The sequence below is a fragment of the Gigantopelta aegis genome, chromosome 5 (assembly GCF_016097555.1).
Source record: "Gigantopelta aegis isolate Gae_Host chromosome 5, Gae_host_genome, whole genome shotgun sequence".
Lineage (NCBI taxonomy): Eukaryota > Metazoa > Mollusca > Gastropoda > Neomphalida > Peltospiridae > Gigantopelta > Gigantopelta aegis.
In genome coordinates, this window is record NC_054703.1 from 16,151,115 (window position 1) to 16,178,401 (window position 27,287).

The 27,287-nt window shown below is 40.8% G+C and overlaps 1 protein-coding gene across 5 annotated transcripts in view; it reads right to left on the minus strand.

Moving 5' to 3' along the window:
• LOC121373312 (vacuolar protein sorting-associated protein 13A-like) overlaps window positions 1-27,287 on the minus strand; it is a 197,762-nt gene that overhangs the window by 118,351 nt on the left and 52,124 nt on the right. For all 5 annotated transcript variants that reach the window (XM_041499874.1, XM_041499873.1, XM_041499872.1 and 2 more), the window contains 12 exons: window positions 25,624-25,735; window positions 24,810-24,910; window positions 21,821-21,888; window positions 20,321-20,398; window positions 19,115-19,316; window positions 18,002-18,060; window positions 15,434-15,586; window positions 13,032-13,116; window positions 11,963-12,044; window positions 4,831-4,948; window positions 4,046-4,184; window positions 759-929 (listed from right to left, as the gene is read on the minus strand). In XM_041499874.1, coding sequence (XP_041355808.1) covers window positions 759-929; window positions 4,046-4,184; window positions 4,831-4,948; window positions 11,963-12,044; window positions 13,032-13,116; window positions 15,434-15,586; window positions 18,002-18,060; window positions 19,115-19,316; window positions 20,321-20,398; window positions 21,821-21,888; window positions 24,810-24,910; window positions 25,624-25,735 — 1,368 coding nt within the window. The remainder of the gene's footprint in view (window positions 1-758; window positions 930-4,045; window positions 4,185-4,830; window positions 4,949-11,962; window positions 12,045-13,031; window positions 13,117-15,433; window positions 15,587-18,001; window positions 18,061-19,114; window positions 19,317-20,320; window positions 20,399-21,820; window positions 21,889-24,809; window positions 24,911-25,623; window positions 25,736-27,287) is intronic.

Sequence of the window (27,287 nt, forward strand, 5' to 3'; positions counted from 1 at the left end):
ATGTAACACACGCTGGTCAATATGTATCACTACATGTAACACACTCTCATTGGTCAATATGTATCACCACATGAAACACACGCTCCCAGTGGTCAATATGTATCACATGTAACACATGCTCTCATTGGTCAATATGTATTACACATGTAACAAACGCTCTCATTGGTCAATATGTATCACCACATGTAACACACGCTCTCAATGGTCAATATGTATTGTCACTGTATCACACGCTATCATTGGTTAATATGTATCACCACCTATAACACACACACTCATCAGATTATGACCGATAACATGTTCGCATTAGTCAATATGTATAACATGCTCTCATTGGTCAATAGGCATTTAAAAAAGAACAGATCACCACTTAAGCAACACATGTTTCCATTGGTTAGTAGGCATTTCTTTTAAATTCTCATTGGTCAATAAGCATTTATTCATTTCTCAATGGTCAATAGGTATTTTATAATGGAATCAAATATAGCAAATACTTTCATTGGTCAGTTAATAACCAGCCAGTTAACAGGAAAATGTAACAGGTTTCCTCTCTAAGAATATATGTCAAAATTACCAAATGTTTGACATCCAGTAATAGATGATTAATAAATCAATGTGCTCTAGTGGTGTCGTTATATTATATATATATGAATCTTTGCAGCTTTCAATTTTGGGCTACCATAACATGTTGGGCTACCACATTTCAGATACCTGTTAGCCCATGGGCTACCGTTAAAATGTAACTTTAACTCTGTTACCTTCTTGATTTCAAATCGGAGTTCCATGTCAGTGAAGTTGACATATTCTGACGACATTGCCCGTTCAAGTTTCTTGGGTACAGCAGTGGCCTCCTCTGCTGTGATTAGTTTGGAGGCCTTCGCCAACATCTGTTGTTCATCACCTGCAACCAACACCATGGCACTCGGTCCCTGCAAGAAAACAACAAAAACATATAATTATTACAAAAATATCCGGCCTTGGTGGTGTCGTGGTTAAGCCATCGGACATAAGGCTGGTAGGTACTGGGTTCGCAGCCCGGTGCCCGCTCCCACCCAGAGCAAGTTTACCAACTCAGTGGCCACTACACCTACTTCTCTGTCACTGACCACCAACAACTAACCACTAACCCTCTGTCCTGGACAGACAGCCCAGATAGCTTAAGTGTATGCCCAGGACAGCATGATTGAACCGTAACTGAATATAAGCATGAAAATAACTACAAATGAATTAATTACAAAAAGGGCAGGACGTAGCTCAGAGGTAAAGCCTGATGTGTGGGTGGTCTAGGATCGATCCCTGTTAATGGTCCGATTGGGCTATTTCTCATTCCAGCCAATGCCCAGGAAATCAAGAGTACAGCAAAATATCATAAACCAGCGTGAGTTAATCATCAGTCAATTAATCAGTCAGCCACTTAATCAGTCAGTCAGTTAGTTAGTCAGTTAATCAGTTGATCAGTCAATCAGTTAATCAGTCAACCAGTTAATCAGTCAGTTAGTTAGTCAGATAATCAGCCAGTCAGTCAGTTAATCAGTCAATCAGTCAGCCAGTTAATCAGTCTGCCAGTTAATCAGTCCGATTTTCCATCAGCAATCAGTCAGCTGGCCAACAAGCAGGCCATTCATCGAACCAGTTACTGTCCGTCAACCATGCCAGGAAGCCAGTCAGTTATATAGTCATCCAGACATCTAGGCAGCCATCCAGACATCTAGGCAGCCATTCACAAGGCAGTCATCCAGACATCTAGGCAGTCATCCAGACATCTAGGCAGCCAGTCAGATATATAGGCAGCCATCCAGACATCTAAACAGCCATCCAGGCATTTAGGCAACCATTCAGACATCTAGGCAGCCATCCAGACAGCCATCCAGACATCTAGGCAGCCATCCAAAAATCTACACAGCCATCCAGACATTTAGGCAGCCATCCAGATATCTAGGCAACCATTCACAAGGCAGGCATCCAGACATCTAGGCAGCCATCCAGATATCTAGATAAGCATCCAAACATCTACACAGCCTTCCAGACATCTACGCAGCCATCCAGACATCTAGGCAGCCAGTCAGATATATAGGCAGTCAGTCAGATATATAGGCAGCCAGTCAGATATATAGGTAGCCATCCAGACATCTATGCAGGCTTCCAGATATCTAGACAGCCATCCAGATATCTAGACAGTCATCCAGGCATCTAGACAGTCATCCAGGCAGCCAGTCAGATATATAGGCAGCCATCCAGACAGACATCTACAGGGCTATTCAGGCATTTAACTTTCTGACTTTAGAAAACCCCATGAAAATAATACTTACCTATTCAAATATGAACTTTATTTTATGTATTTACAAAACATGAGAGTAAAAATTATAAACTTGTACCCACTCAACGTGGTTTTTGTCAAAAATTAATCCAGTAGTCTAACGGTTAGGCAGCATTCAAGACAGCCATATAAGCAGCCATCCAGACATCTAGGCAGCCAGGCAGCCATCTAGAAATCTAGACAGTCATCCAGACATCTAAATAGCTAACCAAATATCTAGGCAGCCATCCAGATACTTAGGCAGCTATCCAGACATCTAGGCAGCCATCCAGAAATCTAGACAGCCATCCAGACATCTAAATAGCTAACCAAATATCTAGGCAGCCATCCAGATACTTAGGCAGCTATCCAGACATCTAGGCAGCCATCCAGACAGCTATCCAAATATCTAGGCATCCATCCAAACATCTAGGCAGACATCCAGATGTCTAGGCAGACATCCAGATATCTAGGCAGCCATCCAGACATCTAGGCAGCCATCCAGACATCTACACAGCCATCCAAACATCTAGGCAGCCATCCAGATATCTAGGCAGCCATCCAAACATCTAGGCAGCCATCCAGACATCTAGGCAGCCATCCAGACATCTAGGCAGACATCCAGATACTTAGGCACACATCCAAACATCTAGGCAGACATCCAGACATCCAAACAGACATCCAGGCAGCCATCCAAACATCTAGGCAGCCATCCAGACATCTAGGCAGCCATCCAGACATCTAGACAGACATCCAGACATCTAGACAGACATCCAGACATCTAGGCAGACATCCAAACATCTAGACAGACATCCAGACATCTAGACAGACATCCAAACATCTAGGCAGACATCCAGACATCTAGGCAGCCATCCAAACATCTAGACAGACATCCAGACATCTAGGCAGCCATCCAAACATCTAGACAGACATCCAGACATCTAGACAGACATCCAGATATCTAGGCAGCTATCCAGACATCCAAACATCTAGGCAGACATCCAAACATCTAGACAGACATCCAGACAGACATCCAAACATCTAGGCAGACATCTAGGCAGCCATCCAAACATCTAGGCAGCCATCCAGACATCTAGGCAGCCATCCAAACATCTAGACAGCCATCCAAACATCTAGACAGACATCCAAACATCTAGACAGACATCCAGATATCTAGGCAGCCATCAAGGGCCTGTGCTTATAAAACGTTTAGTCTTGATTCAAATATTTAATGTCATATGTCACACGCATGTAATTTGTTACTCAGACTCTAATAACCACTTCAGTCTAGACTCTAAACGTTTTATAACCATGGGATCCGATATCCTAGACAGCCTGCCAACTAATTAAACAAACACAATGTCTGCCACTTCAGTGTTTACATTGGACTGTGGAACATAATTGTAACACAGGGCTAGCTCTGGCACTCACCAAATTGACCAATTGCGAATTTTATCAACAAGTAGAATATTTTATTTTAATTTGGCAATAATAAATTAATGTAATAAATAATTTATGACCGACGTCATGCCAGTCTACATACTATACACTGTATATATTTCATATATGCCTAGATCATATACGTCGGTAATAAATTAATGTAATAATTGATATTTTGTAAGAAAATAACAAGGATTCTGCAATTTTTGACGTTTAGTAGATAATTTGGCTAATTTTGCTGCTCGGCCAGAGCTGGCCCTGTGAGAGGCTGGATCTCCTGATAATGAGGAGGAATGCACAGCACACTACCTTGAAGAGGTCCTCGCTCTCAGGTTCAGGGGGGCCAGACTCCGGGAGCGGAATACTGTCGACCATGGACAGAATCTCCTGCAGACGGAAGTCGGAGATCGCCAAACTCAGCAGGGGCATCTCACCAAACACCTTCATTCTGAAATAATATAACACATATACAGATGGATTGATGGGTGGATGGATGGATGGATGGGTGGATTGATGGATGGATGGGTGGATTGATGGATGGATGGATGGATGGATGGCTGGATAGACTGATGGATGGATGGATGGATGGACAGACAGATGGCTGGGTGGGTGGGACAGAATCTCCTGCAGACGGAAGTCGGAGATCGCCAAACTCAGTAACGGCATCTCACCAAACACCTTCATTCTAAAATAATATATAGCAAATACAGATGGATGGATGGGTGGATGGATGGGTGGGTGGATCGATGGATGGGTGGGTGGGCGGATGGATGGATGGGTGGATGGATGGATGGATGGATGGATGGATGGGTGGATGGGTGGATCGATGGATGGATGGATAGGTGGGTGGATGGATGGATGGATGGATGGGTGGATGGATGGATGGATGGATGGACAGACAGACAAAAGAATCAATGAGCAAATTAATGTAATGAATTAATGTATAATAGTATGTAGTGGAAAATGTATGAGGAAGTGTGGATTCATGAAAAATAATAATAATGTTAATAATGTTTAATAAATCAACACTACTGAGTGCAAACTCAAACTCAAACTCAAACGGGTATGGATTAAAAAAAGGTCGAGAGATTTACTTAGCCATTCTGGGGTCCCTGGCGATCATACACTTGTGAAGGTTCAGCAGAATGGAGATGGGGTACAGAATGTGCATTTTGGATTTTTCATCATTTCGAGCGGCCTGCCAATCATCACCTATAAAAGATATTCAAATCTTCTCAAAGGAAGGAAGGAAGGAAATGGTTACGCAAGTGGTCTGGTCCGAACATCCCAACAGCCAATGGGATGGCCTAAATTCTTCTACTGTATACTGCTCTCTAGTTCCGGTCACATGACTGTAACTTCCTTCTTTTTCCATGAGCGCATCGCACGGAGAACAGGAAGCGGGGAGGCCCGGGCGGGATGAATCTTGAGGACAGGTAATGTATCTATAAAAGAGAAAACACTCAAGTTTTCTCCATTTCTATAGACATTACCTGTCCTCAAACAAGTGCAGCATTCAACAGATGGTGGTGGGTGCCGAGATCCGTAGATGCTTGTGATAACTCCCCAACCGGAAAGAGGCTGACTAGTGGAAGAATAAGGCCAACCTTGGTAAACCCTCCTCCTAGGGATGCCCGTCACAGACCAATGCAGGTGATGTTAGTAACAACAACCAGAATGGTGGCATCCGTCAGCAGTGGCGGTACGGCTCCTAGAACACATGAACCAGGAGGCGGAAGCCACATCTTATGCTGGTTCTGACAGGGTGGGAAGACGTAGCCACCAGGGATGCAGGTGTTAGGTAACCCTCACGTATTGAAGTGTTATAGTTTTTCAATAACAAGCGACAACCTAATGAGGTGCATCCGTCAGAACATTGAACAAAACAAGACCCCCGAATGTTTTCTGTCTAGTACACCAAAGATCTGTTAGTTCAATAACGACAGCCAATAACCACATGCAGTGAAGGGTTAAGGTTATCGAGACAAAAGTTCCGGCACCAGTGCGTGAACTGTGCAAAAGAACAAAAGTCTAAGCAATCCTCACCTGTCGATTCGGTGGACATCTCGGTATGCAGCCCAGAATCAGACAGACATCAACGGCGACGAGGATGGCTTGTATTCAACAGAGTCTGTGCAGCAACAACCGGACCCAGATGATGGAACCCCTCAACGTCTTCTGTGGAGATATCCCTCAGATAATAGTTGGCAAAGATGGAGTCCGTCGCCCAGAAACAGCCAGTGATGATGTGCTGAATGGATGTGTTGCAATGCAGGGACATCGTGGCAGCCAAGGCACGAAGTTCATGCGGATTGGAAGCAGACGGAGCAGGTAAACCCTCCTTCTGATACGCGGTCAGGATAGAAGACCGGATCCAGGTGGCCACCGTGTTCTTGGTAATATCCCTCAACCGACTCTGGTTACAGGAAAGGAAAAGTCTTTTACGATGTTGTCGAAAAGATCTGGTCCTCTCGATGTACTGGTGCAAGGCTCTAACAGGGCACAACGCCAAGTCCTCAACGTCCGCCGGACCAACGATAGAGGAGAGGGCCTGCACAACATACGAGCGAGGCGCTTGGTCTGGTAACTGATTCTTTGCAATAAAGTTCATGAGTAACCCCAAGTTGACTGCACGCCGATCTCGGTGAAAACGTACCAAATCGACATCAAGAGCATGAAGTTCTGAGACACGAGCAGCTGTGGCGAAACCGAGTAAAAACACCGTCTTCCGTGTCAAATCTTGCAGGGAAGAGGACTCGATCGGCTCATAAGGTGCAGTCGATAACGCTCGTAACACCAAATTCAGGTCCCATCTTGGTGGCCGAAACCGGTGTACTTGATCTTCAAGGCGAAAACCTTTGATCATTTTATGGATCTCAGGAATACCCGATAACTTCGTTCCAGTAGTTACATCACGAACAGTAGCGATGACCGAAACGTACCCAGCGATGGTAGACCCCTTCAATCGTAAAGTGGTCCGCAGATATAGCAAAAAATCAGCAAGACGAGGTATCTGTATCGTCTGAGGTTTGATCTTTTTTCTAACACACCATCGGTGAAAGCAAAGCCATCTGACGTTGTAAGCCGCAGTAGTAGATGATCTGTGCGCTTTCAAAATGGCCGCCGTAGACTGTGAAGAAAAACCTTTCTTCCTCAAACTCTTGGAGATAAAGTCCACGCGTGCAGTTGGAACAACTGCGGACGTGGATGGTACAGTCTTGACGTGGGATGCAGCAACAGATGATCCCAGTCTGGCAGCGGTAAAGGATGTGGATCGGCAAGACGTATTAGATCTGGATACCACATCCTGGATGGCCACATCGGAGCAATGAGCAACAGGCGACAATGGTACAGCTGAAACCTCTGAAGCACCCTTGGAAGGAGGATTGGTGGAGGAAAAGCGTACGCGTCCATCTGTTCCCAGCTGATGGCCAATGCGTCGAGATCCAGAGCTTCGGGATCCGGCACCGGAGACACGTAAACCCTCAGCTGATGGTTGAATCGTGTGGCGAAAAGATCGATGTTTGGTGTCCAAAGTCTGTCGCACACCCATCGAAACGCTTCCGGATGGAGCATCCACTCCGTCGGCTGTGGAGACGACGGCCGGGACAAAGTGTCGGCTAGTACATTGCAAACCCCTGGAATATGACGAGCCCGAAGTTGCAACGGAATTTCGTCGACCAGCTTGTAGAGACGATAAGTCAACTGCAGCAGACTGCTGGAGTGAGTTCCGCCCTGACGATTGATGTAAGCCGCCGCGGTCGTACTGTCTGTGGCCACCATGAGAGAGGCTTCCGTCAACATCTGTCGCCAATGAAGGATAGCGTAGTAGACTGCCAACAACTCTAACAGGTTGATGTGGAGTCCGAGTTCGACGGGAGACCACAGCCCTGAAGTAGTCTGGTTGCTTAGATGGGCTCCCCAACCTTCCAGTGACGCGTCGACGAATAGGTGATGAGTGGCTATGAAGGCCCGCATAGAGACACCTTCTAAGACGTTCGATCGGAGCTGCCACCACTGCAGGCTGGAGCGTAGATCGTCTGGAAGTGAGATGATCAAGTCCGGATTGTTGAAACGAACAAACGGGTTGAGAAACATCTGCAAGCGCCGCAACTGGAGACGACCTCTGAGTGTCAAATCCTGGGCAGAAGTGAGGAGACCCAGGAGACTCTGCCAACCGCGGAAGGTCATTGGAGCGGTGAGGGCTATGACAATCATGGTCTGGATCTTCTCCCAACGGTCTAAGGGAACTTGAACGAGGCCCAGGTCGGGTCGAAGCCAAGCGCCTATGAACTGTAGAGACTGTGTGGGAGCCAGTCGAGATTTCTCGATGTTGATAATCCAACCCAGCTGCTTGAGAAAGTCCATGATGAAGGCAACATGTGCAGTCAGCCCTGTCTTGCTGTGACACCTCATCAGGCAATCGTCGAGGTATGGGTAAAAGGATATACCTCTGCGATGCAGGAAGCGTGACATCGGAGTCGTGATTCTGGTGAACAGCCATGGCGCTATGGATATCCCAAAGGGCAGGACTTTCCATTCGTAATGCCGACCCTGTAGCACAAACCGTAGGTAGTGATGGAAATCGGCATGCATCGGAACGTGCAGGTAGGCGTCCTTGAGATCTAGCGAGGCAAGCCAATCCCCCGGTCTGATCACGGCTATGATATCTCGCAACGTTAACATCTTGAAGGTCGGAGGAGGAGACAGATAGCGGTCGTTGAAGACCGCCAAGTTGTGAATCATTCGCAGCTCTGGAGAATCTTTCTTTGGTACGAGAAAGATGTCCGAGTAAAATCCGGGTGTTAATTGTACTTCCGAAATGCTGCGAACGGCTCCCTTCTCCACCAGCTTGTTGACGGACTCCTGTAGAACCTTGATTTGCGCAACGGAATGCCGCGGTTCTCGAGGTGAAGTGGTCAATGGAGGGATGGCAGACAATTGCAGACGATACCCTGTCTTCAAGATCGACGTGACAAACGGATCTTGGCAAAGTGTCTGCCAGTTTCGCCAATAACGGCGAAGTCGACTTCCGACCATGGATCTTTCGACCGGTGTGGTACACACCGGAAGCGTCAAAACCGAATCGTTGTTCTGGTTCAAAATCAGGGGCAGGCGTAGGTTGAAGCAATCTGAGCAGTCCACGATCTGTTGGCTGGCGTCAACGTCGACCAGGCTTCCCCTGGGTCCGAGCTGGCGGACCGGATGGTCGTCTGACCGGAAACCTTCGAGAAGGTTGACCTCGAAAGGAACCTCTCCAGCGTTTAGATGGTGGTTGTGGTGTGAATGTAGACTTCCGCTTTGTAGATTCCAATGTTGAAATAAGTTGCAACGCTTTGACAGTTGCTGTCGACTGTTGGTCCTTATCATTGGCCTTCACCACCTCAGAAATTTTGCCTGCAAAAAGCTTAGTTGCTGACCACGGTTGAGCTAACAGCTCCTTCTTATGCTGAAAATCCAAAGTGGATTTCTTTAAATAAGCCTGGCGACGATATTGCATTAACATCGAGGACATCGAAGTCACCGAAGACGTCAGGAAAGCTAGCATCTGCGCTGATTGCTGAAATAGCGCGTAGCACCGTGCATCTTTTGCCTGGGTGGCCATCGCCGCAAGGAAAACGTCCAAGTAAGATAATACAAACAAGCAACGTCTCTGGGCAGTATCCATGGCTTGTACTTGTTTGTCTGTCAAATCCACGGTTGACGACTTCCCAAGACGGTGAACGTCTTCATCCAAGGACGGAGCTACATCTGTAAAGGTCATGTCAAATACCGGATACATACGGTGACCCCAAGTCGGGAAGGCGACGAAAGACGCTGTGTCTTTAAAAGTGCGGTCTAAATCCGTCGCCACCTCGGATACGAGTGTACCGGCAGCCAAGGAACGGATCACCACATCTTCCGGAGGGACATCAGTCGCTATCATCGGTGTCGGTCCCTTCTTGGACGGCGTTGGTGGATGTGGCAAGGACGGCAACATGTCATAGACTGCCGCCAAGCAATCCCTCATATTCATATGATCAGAAGATTCAGTCTCATCAATGACGGAAACCGCTGTAGGCGCTGCATCTCCAAAGTCTCGAAGCACTCGAGCACAGGCTAATCGATCCGCCGAAACAGAATTCACTGGTGAACCGGACCGTGGACGGTCCCGTCGAGAACCCTCTGAAGCGTCAATAGAAGGTCTGCGCTGCCGATCCACGGAACCCGTAGGGAGACGTGCAGGTCGTGGGGAACGGCTACGAGCCCGGCTCCGTTCCCGGCTCCGCTGCGCCGAAGATGACTTTGAAGATCGGTGATCCTTGGAGGCCGTGGAACGCCTAACTGATTGAGTCGGCTTGTCCGAGGGCTGCGTAGTAACTGCAGGCCTGTCATCTGAAGTCTTGCATCCTGGAGCCGCACCCCCCGAAGAGGGGACTTGAACCGGACCTGGTCCCAAACCCGCCGGTTGTGGTAAGGCCGCCATTGACGCCATAGTCTCTTTCAGCATAGTAGGTAGCATCGAACGTAATACATCTGCTATGGAGTCCGCAATTGACGGCGAAGATTCCACTTTCTTGGCTCTCGCCGACAGCACCTTCAAGTAAGCCGCGAACTCGACAGTAGACAGGCCCGAACACAGGTCGCATCTCGAAGAGAGGCTACAAGGAACACGGCAACCCGGACATAATTCATGAGGGTCGCCGCCTGCAGTGAACTTCTTACAGCGTAGGCACGCTCGTACCTGACGCTGAACATTAACATCTGACATGATAATAAGTTTTCAATCTGTGAAAGAGAAAGAAAAGAAACCATGACACAAACACAAAGTCGGTCAACAAAGACGCCATTTTGCAAATGGCGTCCGACACGACAACCGGCAATATAACAACATTTCATGTAATAACGCTTGAAAGTCAAGCGAATACGCGAAGAACATACGAAGCTATACGAAGCTAACGAAATATAAGGTGAAAAACATTTCACCCAACACGAATACAAAACCAAAGGTCTTATAAAAAAAGTTGACTCCAAAACAGAGCCAAACAAAAGACGTCCAGACCCTTTCGCGAAGAGAAAAAAGAAGGAAGTTACAGTCATGTGACCGGAACTAGAGAGCAGTATACAGTAGAAGAATTTAGGCCATCCCATTGGCTGTTGGGATGTTCGGACCAGACCACTTGCGTGGGGGGGAGGTGCACTTGTTTGAGGATCTTCTCAAAGATGTATGGCCATGTTTATTTTTTTAATTAATGCAAAACATCCATAACAACTATCCTAGTAAATGAATGAATGTTTAACGATATCCAACAACAAAAATACACATCGGCTAGCATAAAAGGTAATATGGAAAATTATGTAAAACCACAGTGCAAGGACCTGTGCAAAAAAAATAATTCTGGTCTTGTTGACCACCTACCCCGTGCTTCCACCATGGACAGGGGGTAGGCCTTTGTAACAGGGAATTGTGAATAATAATAAATTAAAAATACTCAAGAAAAAAACACACACAAAAAATAATTCTGCAATCAAATGACTTTGTGAAATCAACTAAAATTGAATGAAAATATTCCAGACATATATTTTCATAAATGGAATCCATATTTATCATAACAAATGGTAACCTACATCAAGCCCTTCCGTGATAAAACCGCTTACCTGGGTTGACAAACATCATCTGTATTCCCGTCAGTTCAAACCGCTTACCTGGTTTGACAAACATCTGTATTCCCGTCAGTTCAAACCGCTTACCTGGGTTGACAAACATCATCTGTATTCCCGTCAGTTCAAACCGCTTACCTGGGTTGACAAACATCATCTGTATTCCCGTCAGTTCAAACCGCTTACCTGGGTTGACAAACATCATCTGTATTCCCGTCAGTTCAATGTTAAACTTACCTGAGTTGACAAACATCATCTGTATTCCTGTCAGTTCAATGTTAAACTTACCTGAGTTGACAAACATCATCTGTATTCCTGTCAGTTCAATGTTAAACTTACCTGAGTTGACAAACATCATCTGTATAACCGTCAGTTCAAACCACTTACCTGGGTTGACAAACATCATCTGTATTCCCATCAGTTCAAACCGCTTACCTGGGTTGACAAACATCATCTGTATTCCCGTCAGTTCAAACCACTTACCTGGGTTGACAAACATCATCTGTATTCCCGTCAGTTCAATGTTAAACTTACCTGGGTTGACAAACATCATCTGTATTCCCATCAGTTCAATGTTAAACTTACCTGGGTTGACAAACATTATCTGTATTCCCGTCAGTTCAATGTTAAACTTGTCGTAGGCTTCAGCCATCACGTCATGCAAAGACTAGAAAACAATGGAACAAAATGGAATAATTGGATCAAAACAGTTCGTACTTTTTTGAAAATCTGGGCACAAATATGTATATATCTGCGTAAAGGAAAAGAAAGAAAAAATGTTTTATTTAACGACGCACACACCACAATGGCGGCATGTCTCGGTCATTTTCAGGGATCGATAGCCGATTTGATAATAAATTTGATCGTTTTACCAACAACGAAAATCACCAAATATTTGGATATGAATGGTAGGTGGGTTTTTTTCTTTAATTCTGGTCAGAAAACCGCTGTTATTGGAAATAATGGATATAAATTCTGGACAGCTGGTCACAAATGCCCGTAAGTAAACACAATTTCTTTTTTTTTTGGCCTAATTCTAGTGAACATTAACTGATCTAAAATATAATAAAAATGAGAAAAAACCCACAAAAATAATACTTACAGATTCAAATATGAACTTTATTTTATGTATTTATAAAACATTTAAGTGAAAGAAAGAAAGAAATGTTTTATTTAACGACGCACTCAACACATTTTATTTACGGTTATATGGCGTCAGACATATGGTTAAGGACCACACAGATTCTAATAGGAAACCCGCTGTCGCCACTACATGGACTACTCTTCCGATTAGCAGCAAGGGATCTTTTATTTGCGCTTCCCACAGGCAGGATAGCACAAACCATGGCCTTTGTTGAACCAGTTATGGATCACTGGTCGGTGCAAGCGGTTTACACCTACCCATTGAGCCTTGCGGAGCACTCACTCAGGGTTTGGAGTCGGTATCTCGATTAAAAATCCCATGCCTCGACTGGGATCCGAACCCAGTACCTACCAGCCTGTAGACTGATGGCCTGACACCACGCCACCGAGGCCGGTACATTTAAGTGAATATATGTGAGTAAAAATTATAAACTTGTACCCACTCAACGTAGTTTTTGTCAAAAGTTAATCCAGTAGTCTAAAAAGGTTAAAACTGAAGACGTTAACCCACCTTCTGCTTTTCTCCTTCCACTACCTCACTTTTCTTTGTGGTCACTTTGAGCGTACCCAGATCTAGAACAAGCAGCTTCACATCACTGGAAAATATCAAACATGTCAAATATTAATACAGAAGTATATAAAACATGTCAAGTATTAATACAGAAGTTATTAAAACATGTAAAATATGAATACAGAAGTTATTTACAAAAAGGAAGGAAGAAAATGTTTTATTTAACGACGCACACAACACATTTTATTTACGGTTATATAGCATCAGACATATGGTTAAGGGCCACACAGATATAGAGAGTGGAAACCCGCTGTCGCCACTTCATGGGCTACTCTTTTTGATTAGCAGCAAGGGATCTTTTATATGCACCATCCCACCGACTGGATAGTACATACCACAGCCTTTGACATACCCTCTTCCCACACACCCCAAACCCTTTCCTGTCCTGGACGGCTGAACCAGCATAAGTCGACACCTGCACTCGTGACAGGCGTGTACTACAACAGCTTGCTTTAAATGTGCATGTTAAGTCATTTGACCTGACCTGAGCTGACCTTTAAAATAACTGTTATTAGTTTTTCTTTGTGTACCCATGAAAACAATCCCAACATATTCACATCAATTCCATCAATTAGCATTTACAGATTTTCATAACCAATCATCACATCGGTAGAGACAAAGCGATCACTTTTAAAAAATAATAATCCATTATCGTTCAATCAGATCCGAGACCACATTAGTTTGCGCTGCACTGGACTATAGTAGTTACAATACGATACTTAAAACTTTATATCAAGAAGCGATATCAAAGTAAAGAAAATATACTACATGATAATAAACATAATAATGTTTTCTTTTAATAACTATAAGTGCTGGGATAAAAGCAAGTAAACATTACAGTATGTTAAAATGTGGAAGTGAAAAAACTCTGGGTTGAGCTTGTATTCTGTAGCGATAGAATACTCGTAGTTCATATTGGGACTTCACACCAAATGTTTTATTTGCCCGTTGGTCAGTCATAAAACATATTGAACAAGTATTTTGACAGTAATAAATAATGTTTAAATCAAACTAGCGCTAGCATTGCGTCTTCAGATTCCATTTTGTGTTCAGGTTCGGTTTTTATTAAAAGTTTGAGGGTTACAAAAAAGCACATGGGGTAGCCTAAGCACCTTGCGTAAGTGTACAGTATTTTGCAAACAATAAACGTCAAAATTATTAACATCACAACTGGTACTTAAAAATTGTTTTATTGAGGGATGGGAATTCACCAAACTATATGCTCGTGAACTTACTTATTTTTATTAAATCATGAAAATGTGATCCAGCGAAAATAAATATTTTACAGTATCACCAGCAGACAAGAAAATATTTCAATATTATGAAGGATGGAGAAAAGGGGAAGAGAGAGGAAAAGAGACAGAGCCATGCAGACAAATTATGTCTCTTTTTCTCTTGTCTCTTTTCTGGTTGATTTCTCTTGTCCTCTTTTGGTTTGTCTCTGTGCATTTCATAAACCCTCCCAGACAGATGGACAATTCACTGTAGTTCAGAATATACAGTTTTATAAACCAACTCAGACAGACAAACTGAATTTGAACATGTACGCTTTCATGGACCATCCAAGATAAAGAAGTCACTGAAGTTGAGAACGTACAATTTCATGAAACCTCCCAGATAAACAAGACACTGAATTTGAGAACGTACGGTTTCATGAAACCTCCCAGATAAACAAGACACTGAATTTGAGAATGTAAGGTTTCATGAAACCTCCCAGATAAACAAGACACTGAATATGAGAACGTATGGTTTCATGACACACCCCCACCCCAGATAAAGAAGACACTGAAGAGGTTGTTTTTTGGGGGGGTTTTATTGGCCCAGAAATGTTGATAGTGTTAGGGATGGGGCCCTGAATCACTATCTTACAGATAGTGTTGAACATAAATAACATTAAATATATATATATATATATATATATATATATATATATATATATATATATATATATATATATATATATATATATATATATATATATATATATATTTAATACATAAAGAGTATTGTTAGTAAATATATTCAGACTGATTGTATATTTGTTTTCATAGAAAGAGGGAGGGGGAGAGAGAGAGAGAGAGAGAGAGAGAGAGAGAGAGAGAGAGAGAGAGAGAGAGAGAGAGAGAGAGAGAGAGAGAGAGAGAGAGAGAGAGAGAGAGAGAGAGAGAGAGAGAGAGAGAGAGAGAGAGAGAGAGAGAGAGAGAGAGAGAGAGAGAGAGAGAGAGACAGAAAGAGACAGATAGACACAGAGACAGAGAGACAGAGACACAGGGATGATCATGAAGTAAAACAAGACAGCGAAGTAAAACAGGATAACGAAGACACTGAAGTTGAGAACATACGGTTTCATGAAGCCTCCCTCTGGCACGATGATGTAGGATGACATCAGGTCAACCGTGATCTCGGTGTATTTCCTCTGTTCTATAGCGTGTTGCAGGCCTGTCGCCGATTGCTCCTTTATGTCATCAAACGTTGCCATGGCAGCCTGTGACAGCCTGAAATATCAAATATTTACATGTATTTTACAACATAGTCATGTCTCTATAACTCTAATTAATAAATTATGATTTGTAAACAGTTTTAAAAAGTTACATACTAACACACAAACAAATTAATACAAGAATTCCGCACAATAAAATGTCTCGCTTACCATAAAATTAATACGTGCAACTACAAACCAAGTTTCAATGAACTAGGACTTATAGTGTGCGAGCAACTGATTTAAATGTGAAACTACAACACAAAAGTTTATTGTTGTCGGGTAAGCAACACTTATATATCGCCTTTTTACTGCGTAAAGACGAGGCAAAAAGTATCAAGCATGCAAGATATTTTCATTAGAATATAGAGATTATTATACGAGCTTGTATGTCGTACTGATTTTACGAAATTAGTGTCAGAATTCTACTATTGCCTGAATGAGAGCGAGGATAATACACAAATCCTGACACGGGTTTCGTAAGATCAGTACGACACACACACGAGTGTAATAATTTCTTTATTATCCATATTATTATTGTAATTTTTTTTATCATCAACAAGGCCTAAGGGCCGACTCAAAATGTTTCAACCACAACTAGAAGAAGATGATGAAATGACATCATATTTCACATGTACAGTTTGGGCTAGGACTGGGGGAAAACAACGTCATGGTATGACGTCGCTTCCCAAAATTATATTATTACACTTGTTATTACACGTGTGCTTCGTATGATTATTATTAACTTGATTATGTGTAACTACAGTCGACCTTCGATAACTCAAACTTCGATCTTTCGTAAACGTTGATCTCTCGAAGTGAAACGGCAGTCCCGGCCGAACTGCTATACAAACTAGTAATAACAGACTTCGAACACTCAAACTTCGAACATTCGAAAAACTCTATCTCTCAAAGTAATTTTGTGGTCCCACCATAAAAAAATAAGGGATATTGCACTTCCAAAACTCGAAGTTTGTGGAGTGACTGAGCCTTTTAACTGTACCGGTAATACTTTAAAGCGTGAGTGTCCCGACTGGTCTCGGCTATCGATGATACACGTGGTAATTACAGAATAATAGATCGCCGACTATGCGGAACGAAATGATCCTACATGACTGCATTGGGTTGTCGGTGTTTGTACACAGCAGCGGGCCTCATTACACAAAGTACGGATAGTCTTGTAATCTTCAAAGAACTGTTGTAATAACAATTAACGCTGTTTGTTTTTTCTCTTAAACGAGTGCAAAAAAGTACATAACCTAGTGCTATTTGGCATACAGCGTTTTGATTTGTTATGTTATGTCTCGCTATGTTAGTGAGGGTTTTTAAAATGATTTTTGTGATTTACAATAATTTTGCTATTTATATTGTGTATTTTTTATTTGGTAAACAAACGTACTTAGTGCTAATCGACATTCAGTATTTTAATTTATTACAACGTTACGTTCCGCCTTGTTTTGACATTTGAAAAATATATCAACTTTAATTTATCGCTTACTTCCGGTTATATGTAAGTACGTGCTTTCAGTTTTCGTTGTGTGTTTTTTACCTTTACTGTCAATTAATACAATAAAAGTACATAGAGATGTACGTCAAATTGATCGGATTTATCTCGTTTCTGTTAATATTTACTTAGTTTTATCATATACACAGAAGAAATGTGCTAACATCCGATATCAACGAAATGATAATACTGCAATGCAGTTTCACTTTGAGGTCTGCTGAAACTCGAACTATTTCGTCGTCCCCTTCAACTTCGAGTTAACGAAGTTTGACTGTATATATGGATAATAAAATTAATTACTGTCCATGATTCTCAATTAAAGAGAACTCACTGTTTAAGTTTTATGCACTCGAGTGGTAACAAAACTAGGATCGGTCACTTAAATAGAGAGGCCTTAATATAGGCTAAGCCTGTTGACTGATGGTTTAAAAGCTAGGGTGTGTCGCTTTAAATAGAACCACAAGATGCCCTCAATGTAAGTCTTACAGACTGGTGGTTTAAAAACTAGGGTGTGTCACTTTAAACAGAATTACAACATACACTTACTGTTTAAGTCTTACAGACTCTGGTGGTTTAAAAACTAGGGTGTGTCGCTTTAAATAGAACAACAAGATGTACTCACTGTTTAAGTCTTACGGATTCAGGTGGTTTAAAAACTAGGGTCCGTCACTTTAAACAGAACAACAAGATGTACTCACTGTTTAAGTCTTACAGACTCTGGTGGTTTAAAAACTAGGGTGTGTCGCTTTAAATAGAACAACAAGATGTACTCACTGTTTAAGTCTTACGGATTCAGGTGGTTTAAAAACTAGGGTCCGTCACTTTAAACAGAACAACAAGATGTACTCACTGTTTAAGACTTACGGATTCAGATGGTTTGAAAAACTAGGGTCCGTCACTTTAAACAGAACAACAAGATGTACTCACTGTTTAAGTCTCACAGATTCAGGTGGTTTGAAAAACACCGCAAGCTGGTTCACCGTACACTGAAAGAAACATTTTACAAAACATTATAGTTTTATTGTTTCAGCAGAACTGTAGATCTTGCATCAGAAATTGTTTTTACATGGCACTGGGTACATGTGCATACAATAACATCCACCATCTTCAGGTCAGGAATTGTCAGAAAGCAGTTGGAACTATATTCTGTATGGCTCATTTGGAATCCTGAATATTTGATTTCTAGAATTACCAAATGAGGATAGATTCAGGGAGGTGAAAGGGGCTGGAACAAAAAAGCTTACTGCGACTGGGGGTCCAGGGGCCACTCAAGGGCCCCTGAAGAAAAATTGTTGTTTGCAACCCCTGGAACTGCCAAAAATTGCATTCTAAACTAGTTTTAACTTATAATATAAGGCACACATCATAAACTTGAAACCGTGAAAACAGGCAAATGAACCTTGTGTGGTCAACAGCATTGAACATCATGTTTTTGTTTTGTTTTATGATGGTGGATATAAAAGATCCCTTGCTACTAATGAAAAAATATACCAGGTTTTCTCTCTAAGACTATGTGTGTGGTCAACAGTATTGAACATCATGTTTTTGTTTTTTTAGACGAAATGGAAAGTGCATTTACGCATTTCTGCTCTCACATCCCTGTAGAGTACTTGCCACATCACAAAATGAATTCCAAGGCTTGCTATAGGAGATTACTATGAGCTTTTCATAAACAGGGAATATTTGTTTCAGTATCACAACATGATTCGCTACACAAGTTTAAGAGATCACTACACAATTTTAAAACATTACACAGTAGTTGCTATTAATTTTCAACACACTATTATATTCCCAGTATGCAACATCCATTCCAGGGAACATTTTGGTTAAATATCACATCACGATTAGCTACACAAGTTATAGAGATCACTACACAATTTTTAAAAATTAAAAAAATTTTGCTAATCAATTTTCAATTGCTTAAAAATATTACTAATCAAGATTTTGAAAACAAAATGTTCTCTGATAATAGAACAAGAACAGGAACAAATTCCATGTAAAATTTAAATATTGAACTAATGAAATGAAAGAACCACTTACGGCATCGTAGGTTATCTCCAACGGCCTTGAGTTCAGTTTGACCCGGGTGTCGGCACCTCCGTCTAGCGGGTTCGTTTCAATCTTAGCGTCCAGCAGCGAGTAAACGTGATTAGAGTCCTGGACTTGAGATTTGATCATCTTTGGTTTGACGCCATTCTGTACCGTGCCCAGCATGCTTATACTGTCTATCTTAGCCTCAATCCTGACAACAACAAAACAAAAACAACACAAACTGAAGTACAAGAACTGAAATATATGCCAACCTATAGCCACCTTCATAAAATAACATCACAAGTTTACGACTAGCAGTTGTACCGGTCATACATTTGCTTGTGTTTGGCATTGCATCATTATGGAAGACATAGCATTTTAAGGGCAAAAAATATTAAATAGGTGGATATTAAACTATATTAGCTGTATATTAGCTGTACTGTTAGTAGTATTAACAATTGTGGTTTCGTCGTAGATTTACAATTACGTGCAAACCTAGGCTTACAATGTCCTGGTCGCATATTTTCAAAGCGGTCTTATCGTAAAAACATCGTAAGCTATGGCGTCACTACAACACATGCCATAGCTACAACAGTTTTATGATATACAGTGAAAACTGTTTAAACCGGATTACATCAGGGACCTAATAATTATCTGGTGTAAACAGGATCTGTTGTTTAGAAGGTCACGTTTTAGAATTTAGAACATTTCGGACCACGAAACGTGGCTGGTTTTTAACCAGATTTCAGATTGTTCAGGGTCCAGTTAAGACAGGTTTCACTGTAGTAGCAATAAGACAGCTTCGAAACAATGGGCTCAGGGGCTTAATTCATCAGACTCTAATAACTGTGATGCACTGCAAAATTATTAGCATGGACGATGTAATGTTGCTTAAGAGTCTACAAGAGGTTTGTTAATTAGACCCCTGGCCTCTCCATATGGAAATAGTAAATCCAGACAAGACATTCAATACCAGAAACAATATATTTTTTTTAAATTAAATAAAAAAGAACACACTTCAAAACCAATTTTCTGTTTCATTAACAGTGATATTAACTCTTGAACCAGTCACCAAAACAAGCATTTTCCATTTTAAAATTCAGAAAGAAAAAAAAACTCAACCAAAAATTATTGACATGCATAGAAATTTGTTGTCTATTTTTAGTCAGTGACCTCAACTTTGACCCCAAGTGAAATCGTCATGGAAACACTTACTGCACAGCACTGGCGGCGGGTCTCTGGCCAATAGAAGAAAACACTTCTTTCAACTTCAGTTTCAAGATCTGTGGTTCCCTGCAAGAGAAGAAATGATAAAAAAATTCTGAGTTCTTTTTGTTTTTTAATTAATTTAATCAGCCCTTCACGTTTGAAAATACCGGGCGAGTGAAAAATAACTGTCCTCATAATCTCCAGGTGATATGTAGTAATAGTGGCAGGTAGCTAACAGAGCAGAACAGAGCAGGTGTGTGACATGGATAGCCACAAGAGACAAGCACATGATGTGGTTGGAGAAACAAGGACTGGGATGTGGAGGTGGACAGCAAAAGATGTTGAAAGATAGAAGAAGCTGCCAGATTGTGAAGAAATGAGACGGAAGTCAAAGAAATGAGACGGAAGTCAAAGAAATGAGACGGGAGTCGAAGAAATGAGACGGAAGTGAAAGAAATGAGACGGGAAGTCAAAGAAATGAGACGGGAGTCAAAGAAATGAGACGGGAGTCAAAGAAATGAGACGGGAGTCAAAGAAATGAGACGGAAGTCAAAGAAATGTGACGGAAGTCGAAGAAATGAGACGGGAGTCGAAGAAATGAGACGGAAGTCGAAGAAATGAGGCGGAAGTCGAAGAAATGAGACGGAAGTCAAAGAAATGAGGCGGAAGTCAAAGAAATGAGGCGGAAGTCAAAGAAATGAGGCGGAAGTCAAAGAAATGAGACAGCGGGATATAAAAAACTAGAGTACCAGTGAGGTACGTGATACACCCATCAGGAGTTTGATGGAAAACCGTATCTATATTTCTGAATATGTTATGTGTATGATTCAAGTCTAATTATGTGAATTGTTTTGCAGTGGGATGAATGAACAGTTTGTTTTGGACCAACCACCATCCCAAGTTGTTCCTACATGTGATTTGATGGTTCTGTATGCATCTGTATGCATGATATGATCTGGACAAGGATTTACTGTTATGTGAATTAAACCGTGAAAAGTAGGTCAAAGTGACCTAGTAATAGAAGGTGACACACCGCCATCCCAAGTTGTTCCTACATGTGAGGTTTGATGGTCCTGTATGCATCTGTATGCAAGATATGGTCCAGACAAGGATTTACTGATATGTGCAGTAGACCATGAAAAGTAGGTACAGTGACCTAGTAATAGTACATGACACACCGCCATTCAAAGCTGTTCCTTCATGTCAGGTTTGATGGTCCTGTATGTATCTGTATGCAAGATATGGTCCGAACAAAGATTTACTGCTATGTACAGTGGACCATGAAAAGTAGGTCACAGTGACAAGAAAAAAGTTAATAGACAGAAGGATTGATGGATGTACGTATGGAAGGACGGACAACGCCATGCCATAATACGACTCATCATAGATTGGCGTATAAAAAACTGTGTAAATTACAACACAGTACATCCCGTTATAAAATGGCTTGGACAATTCCATCCCAGTATCAAACAGGACATACTGAAATGTAATAAATATAACACTTACTTTTTAGTATTGTCCAACAGGGAAATAGAAACGTTGCTCAGCTTAGTGACCAGTCGCACAGCAATATACTGAAATAAAGAAAATATTACATAGTGTTATTCTTACATCATGTCACAGAACATTTTCAAACACTACTGAAATGTACAAGTTTGTCAGGCTGAGAAATATAGAAGACTTCACTCGTTTTCGCTAGATATCATTTTTATGAAACAAGTGGACTTCCCATGTTTGTATCCGACTGAATGAAAGTGAGGTTAGATGCCAGAGGAAGTTCATGAGTGTCGTAAAAAAAAGTTATCTAGCGAAAATGAGTGTGATATTTTATTTATTACCCACCATCAAATAATGTAACATCTGACAATTACTTTCAACATTACCCAACGAGACATGCGAATACACACAGCGGAGACCAGGGAAGATGATGTCACATACCAAGATTATGTCATTAGCACCAGGTGCATTCGAAATTTGTACAACGCACCCAGATGTTTACCAAGTGGGTAATAACAAGTGATATGTCACAGCTGTGATATGTCACTAATTAGGAATCAAAATAAACATTTTGATAACTCTTGTACAGGTAACCACAAAATACTGACCTGGTAACAGGGAACATTTTGTTCAGTATCGAGTTGTGATTCGCTATGCAAGTTTCAGAGATAGCTACACAGTTTTAAAGGCATATTGTCACAGACCACTGACCTATTTAATGGTCTAACAAAGTACTACCTGAACAAAAATAATTTGATTTGTCCCTAAATGTACTTTATTCGACCATCTTCATAACCACCATACTCCATTTATTAATGATATTTTGTAAAAATAATTGAATTATGGCAATGATCCATAATTCAAAAATTAAAATTGCAGAGAGGGTTGACATGGATTTCACTCCATCATGGTGTAGTTAAAGTGATGCAATAGCTAGATTTCGTTTCCAACAATTAATGTAATTTTTAGTTATTATCCATTTTTAGAGAAATAAGGTCCTTGAATCCGTGACAGCATGCCTTTAAAACAGTAAAAGTAGATGCTAATACATTTTCAGTCGACTAGAAATATTGGCAATCAAGATTTTGAAAACAAATTTTCCCTGGGTAACTTATGGGTTAAATTTGCAAGAAGATCTTCTTGGCAGTGGCTGTCCTTTATAGATGAGGCAATAGGTAGAGATCCATGGAATCAACCACTATAATGCAAAATGCCCATTCCACTTTACATTCATGGCACAAGGAATATCTTGCAAGGAAGGAACTGTTTTATTTAAGCTTATATGGCATCGGACATATGGTTAAGGACCATACAGGTATTGAGAGAAGAAACCCGCTATCGCCACTTCATAGGCTACTCTTTTCGATTAGTAGCAAGGGATCTTCTACATGCACCATCCCACAGACAGGATAGTACATGGCACGGCCTTTGTTACACCAGTTGTGGAGCACTGGATGGAACGAAAAATAGCCCAATGGGTCCACCTACGGGGATCGATCCTAGACTGACCATTCATCAAGCGAACACTTTACCACTGGGCTACATCCCATCCCTGTCTTGCAAGGAAAGAAATGTTTTAATGACGCACTCAACACATTTTATTTACGGTTATATGGCGTGAGACATATGGTTAAGGACCACACAGATATTGAGAGGAAGGAAATGTTTTATTTAACGACGCACTCAACACATTTTATTTACGGTTATATGGCGTCAGACATATGGTTAAGGACCACACAGATATTGAGATGAAGGAAATGTTTTATTTAACGATGCACTCAACACATTTTATTTACGATTATATGGCGTCAGACATACGGTTAAGGACCATGCAGATATTGAGAGGAAGGAAATGTTATATTTAACAACGCATTCAACACATTTTATTTACGGTTATATGGCGTCAGACATATGGTTAAGGACCACGCAGATATTGAGACGAAGGAAATGTTTTATTTAATGACGCACTCAACACATTTTATTTACGGTTATATGGCGTCAGACATATGGTTAAGGACCACGCAGATATTGAGAGAAGGAAATGTTTTATTTAACGACGCACTCAACACATTTTATTTACGGTTATATGGCGTCAGACATATGGTTAAGGACCATGCAGATATTGAGAGGAAGGAAATGTTTTATTTAACGACGCACTCAACACATTTTATTTACGGTTATATGGCGTCAGACATATGGTTAAGGACCACGCAGATATTGAGACGAAGGAAATGTTTTATTTAATGACGCACTCAACACATTTTATTTACGGTTATATGGCGTCAGACATATGGTTAAGGACCACGCAGATATTGAGAGAAGGAAATGTTTTATTTAACGACGCACTCAACACATTTTATTTACGTTATATGGCGTCAGACATATGGTTAAGGACCACGCAGATATTGAGAGGAAGGAAATGTTTTATTTAACGACGCACTCAACACATTTTATTTACGGTTATATGGCGTCAGACATACGGTTAAGGACCACACAGATATTGAGACGAAGGAAATGTTTTATTTAACGACGCACTCAACACATTTTATTTACGGTTATATGGCGTCAGACATATGGTTAAGGACCACACAGATATTGAGACGAAGGAAATGTTTTATTTAATGACGCACTCAACACATTTTATTTACGGTTATATGGCGTCAAACATATGGTTAAGGACCACGCAGATATTGAGAGGAAGGAAATGTTTTATTTAATGACGCACTCAACACATTTTATTTACGGTTATATGGCGTCAAACATATGGTTAAGGACCACGCAGATATTGAGAGGAAGGAAATGTTTTATTTAATGACGCACTCAACACATTTTATTTAAGGTTATATGGCGTCAGACATATGGTTAAGGACTGCCTTGCAAGATGCAGGATGTGACTTAATATGGTTACCATAATTGACCAGTACAAACTGTGGTTGCAGGATAAAGAATAATTCAGAGTTACTGCTGTGCTGTTTACAATGTAACCACAGAAACGAACCTCTTTTGGGAGAGTGGGGTCTGATTCGTTCTCCTCGTAGCCAATTGCACCGTAGAGTTTGGCCTTCTCTTCAGGTGTGAAGTGCTCATAGAACTTCTCCTCTGAAAAATAATGCAAGAAATGTTTAGAAAAAAGGAATGTTAAAGTCGCAGACGCTAGTTTCAAGCCGTGAAAACTGACCCTAAGTTTGGCTAATCTACAAACCTGTAACACATTTGGATAAAGCTACAAAAGAATGAAAGAAGAGTCTGTGATATTGAAACGGGGAAATACCCTTAAAAAGTTGACTAGAGTTCGACTCTATAACCATTACTTCTCAGAAGTATGTGCATTTTAAAAAATATGAAAAATGGATTTTGTGGCATTAAAAACACAGGATGACTAGAAACACTTCAGATGTATGGAAATGGATAATCTAAGCAATAAAATCTAAGTAATGTTAATTGGTATGTTTTATAACGACACCCCAGCACATTGTTCAATCAGCAGCTTCAGAGAGAAAAAAGGTATGTTGTGTTTAATGACACCCTAATACACTGTTTAATAAGGGATATTTTACATCCATTTTCCTATAGACAGGACTATAAATACCATGACCTCTGATGTACCAGTCATGGGGATCAAATCCAAGATCCATCACACCTCAGAGAATTTTTTAAAAGGTGCCTTCTTCATCCCTTGAAATGGAGATTGTCACAGATTTATTAATTCTGCTCTCTTTGTTTTTTGCTGTGGACATTTTCTTATTTGCAGGGGTTGCCCCTTTCACAAACAGATTTTATAATTAAACATGCGTAAAGACGAGGTCACTTACGAATATCTCCCGTCTTGGACGAGTCTGCTGCCTTGGCCTGACCCCCTCCGAACCAGCCTCCAAACCAACCGCTTCCCTTCTCCTGCTCCCTCTTCGCACCCAGTCTCGCAGCCTACAGGTTACACACAATGATTTTATTACAGTTAATATACGACTGAAAGAGTGAGTGAGTGAGTGAGAGAGTGAATGAATGAATGAATGAATGAAAGAAAGAAAGAAGAAGTTTGTTTTGGTTAACAACACCACTAGACCACAATGCTTAATTAATCATCGGCTATTATATGTCAAACATTTGGTAATTTCTGACTCGTAGTCATCAGAGGAAACCTGCTACATTTTTTTTTAATGCAGCAAGGGATCTTTTATATGCACTTTCACACAGACAGGAAAGCACATACCACAGCTTTTGACCAGCTGTGGTGTACTGGTTGGAATGAGAAAAAAAAACCAATCAGTTGAATGGATCCACCGCAGTGGTTTGATCCTGCGACGCAAAAACCTCAAGTGAGCACGAATAAATGAATAAATGATTGAATGATTGAATCAATCAATCAATCAATCAATCAATCAATCAATCAATCAATCAATCAATCAATCAATCAATCAATGCATGAATGAATGAATGAATGTTTGCAATTAATATACAATTGAATGAATGAATGAATCAGCGAATGAATGAATTAATGAATGAACAAATGAATGAATGAAAGAATGAATATTTACAATTATACAAATTAATGAATGAATGAATTCATGAATGAATTCATGAATTCATAAATGAATTCATGAATGTTTAACAACACCAAAGCACAAGATTTATATCGGCTATCAGGTGTCAAACAGTTAGTAAGAGTATGAATGAACTGATGATCAACATCAATATAAAATTTCAAAATCAGTGTAAAATTTCTAGCATACATATATAAATATCACAAGTATATTAGAATTTAGAATCAAATTCAACATGTAAACATTTCAAAATAAGTTGAGAATGGTATATATATTCTGTTCCAAGACAGATTTTTGGCTATCCAGAGACCAGCCTTGGGAGAGACATGCTCGAAGATTTAGTGGCATATGAGCATGTTCAAAACCTGAGAATGGTATCGAAAAGATTTCATCACATTTTGTCTCTCAAATATATCTTTCCTCATCGGTTCAAGATCTGTTAACAATTTTATAACCAGTTGCTTCGTTTTTTGTTATCCTTTGTACCTAGAGTTTCTATGTAAAGTTACAACACTACAGACATTAAGTTAATACACAATCATGTGTTATCCATTTTATAACCAGCTGCTTCCTTCTTTATGTTCTTTATGTAAACTTTCTATGTAAAGTTACAACACTACAGACATTAAGTTAATACACAATCATGTGTTATCCATTTTATAACCAGCTCCTTCCTTCTTTATGTTCTTTATGTAAACTTTCTATGTAAAGTTACAACACTACATACATTAAGTTAATACACAATCATGTGTTATCTATTTTATAACCAGCTGCTTCCTTCTTTATGTTCTTTATGTAAACTTTCTATGTAAAGTTACAACACTATACAGACATTAAGTTAATACACAATCATGTGTTATCCATTTTATAACCAGCTGCTTCCTTCTTTATGTTCTTTATGTAAACTTTCTATGTAAAGTTACAACACTACAGAC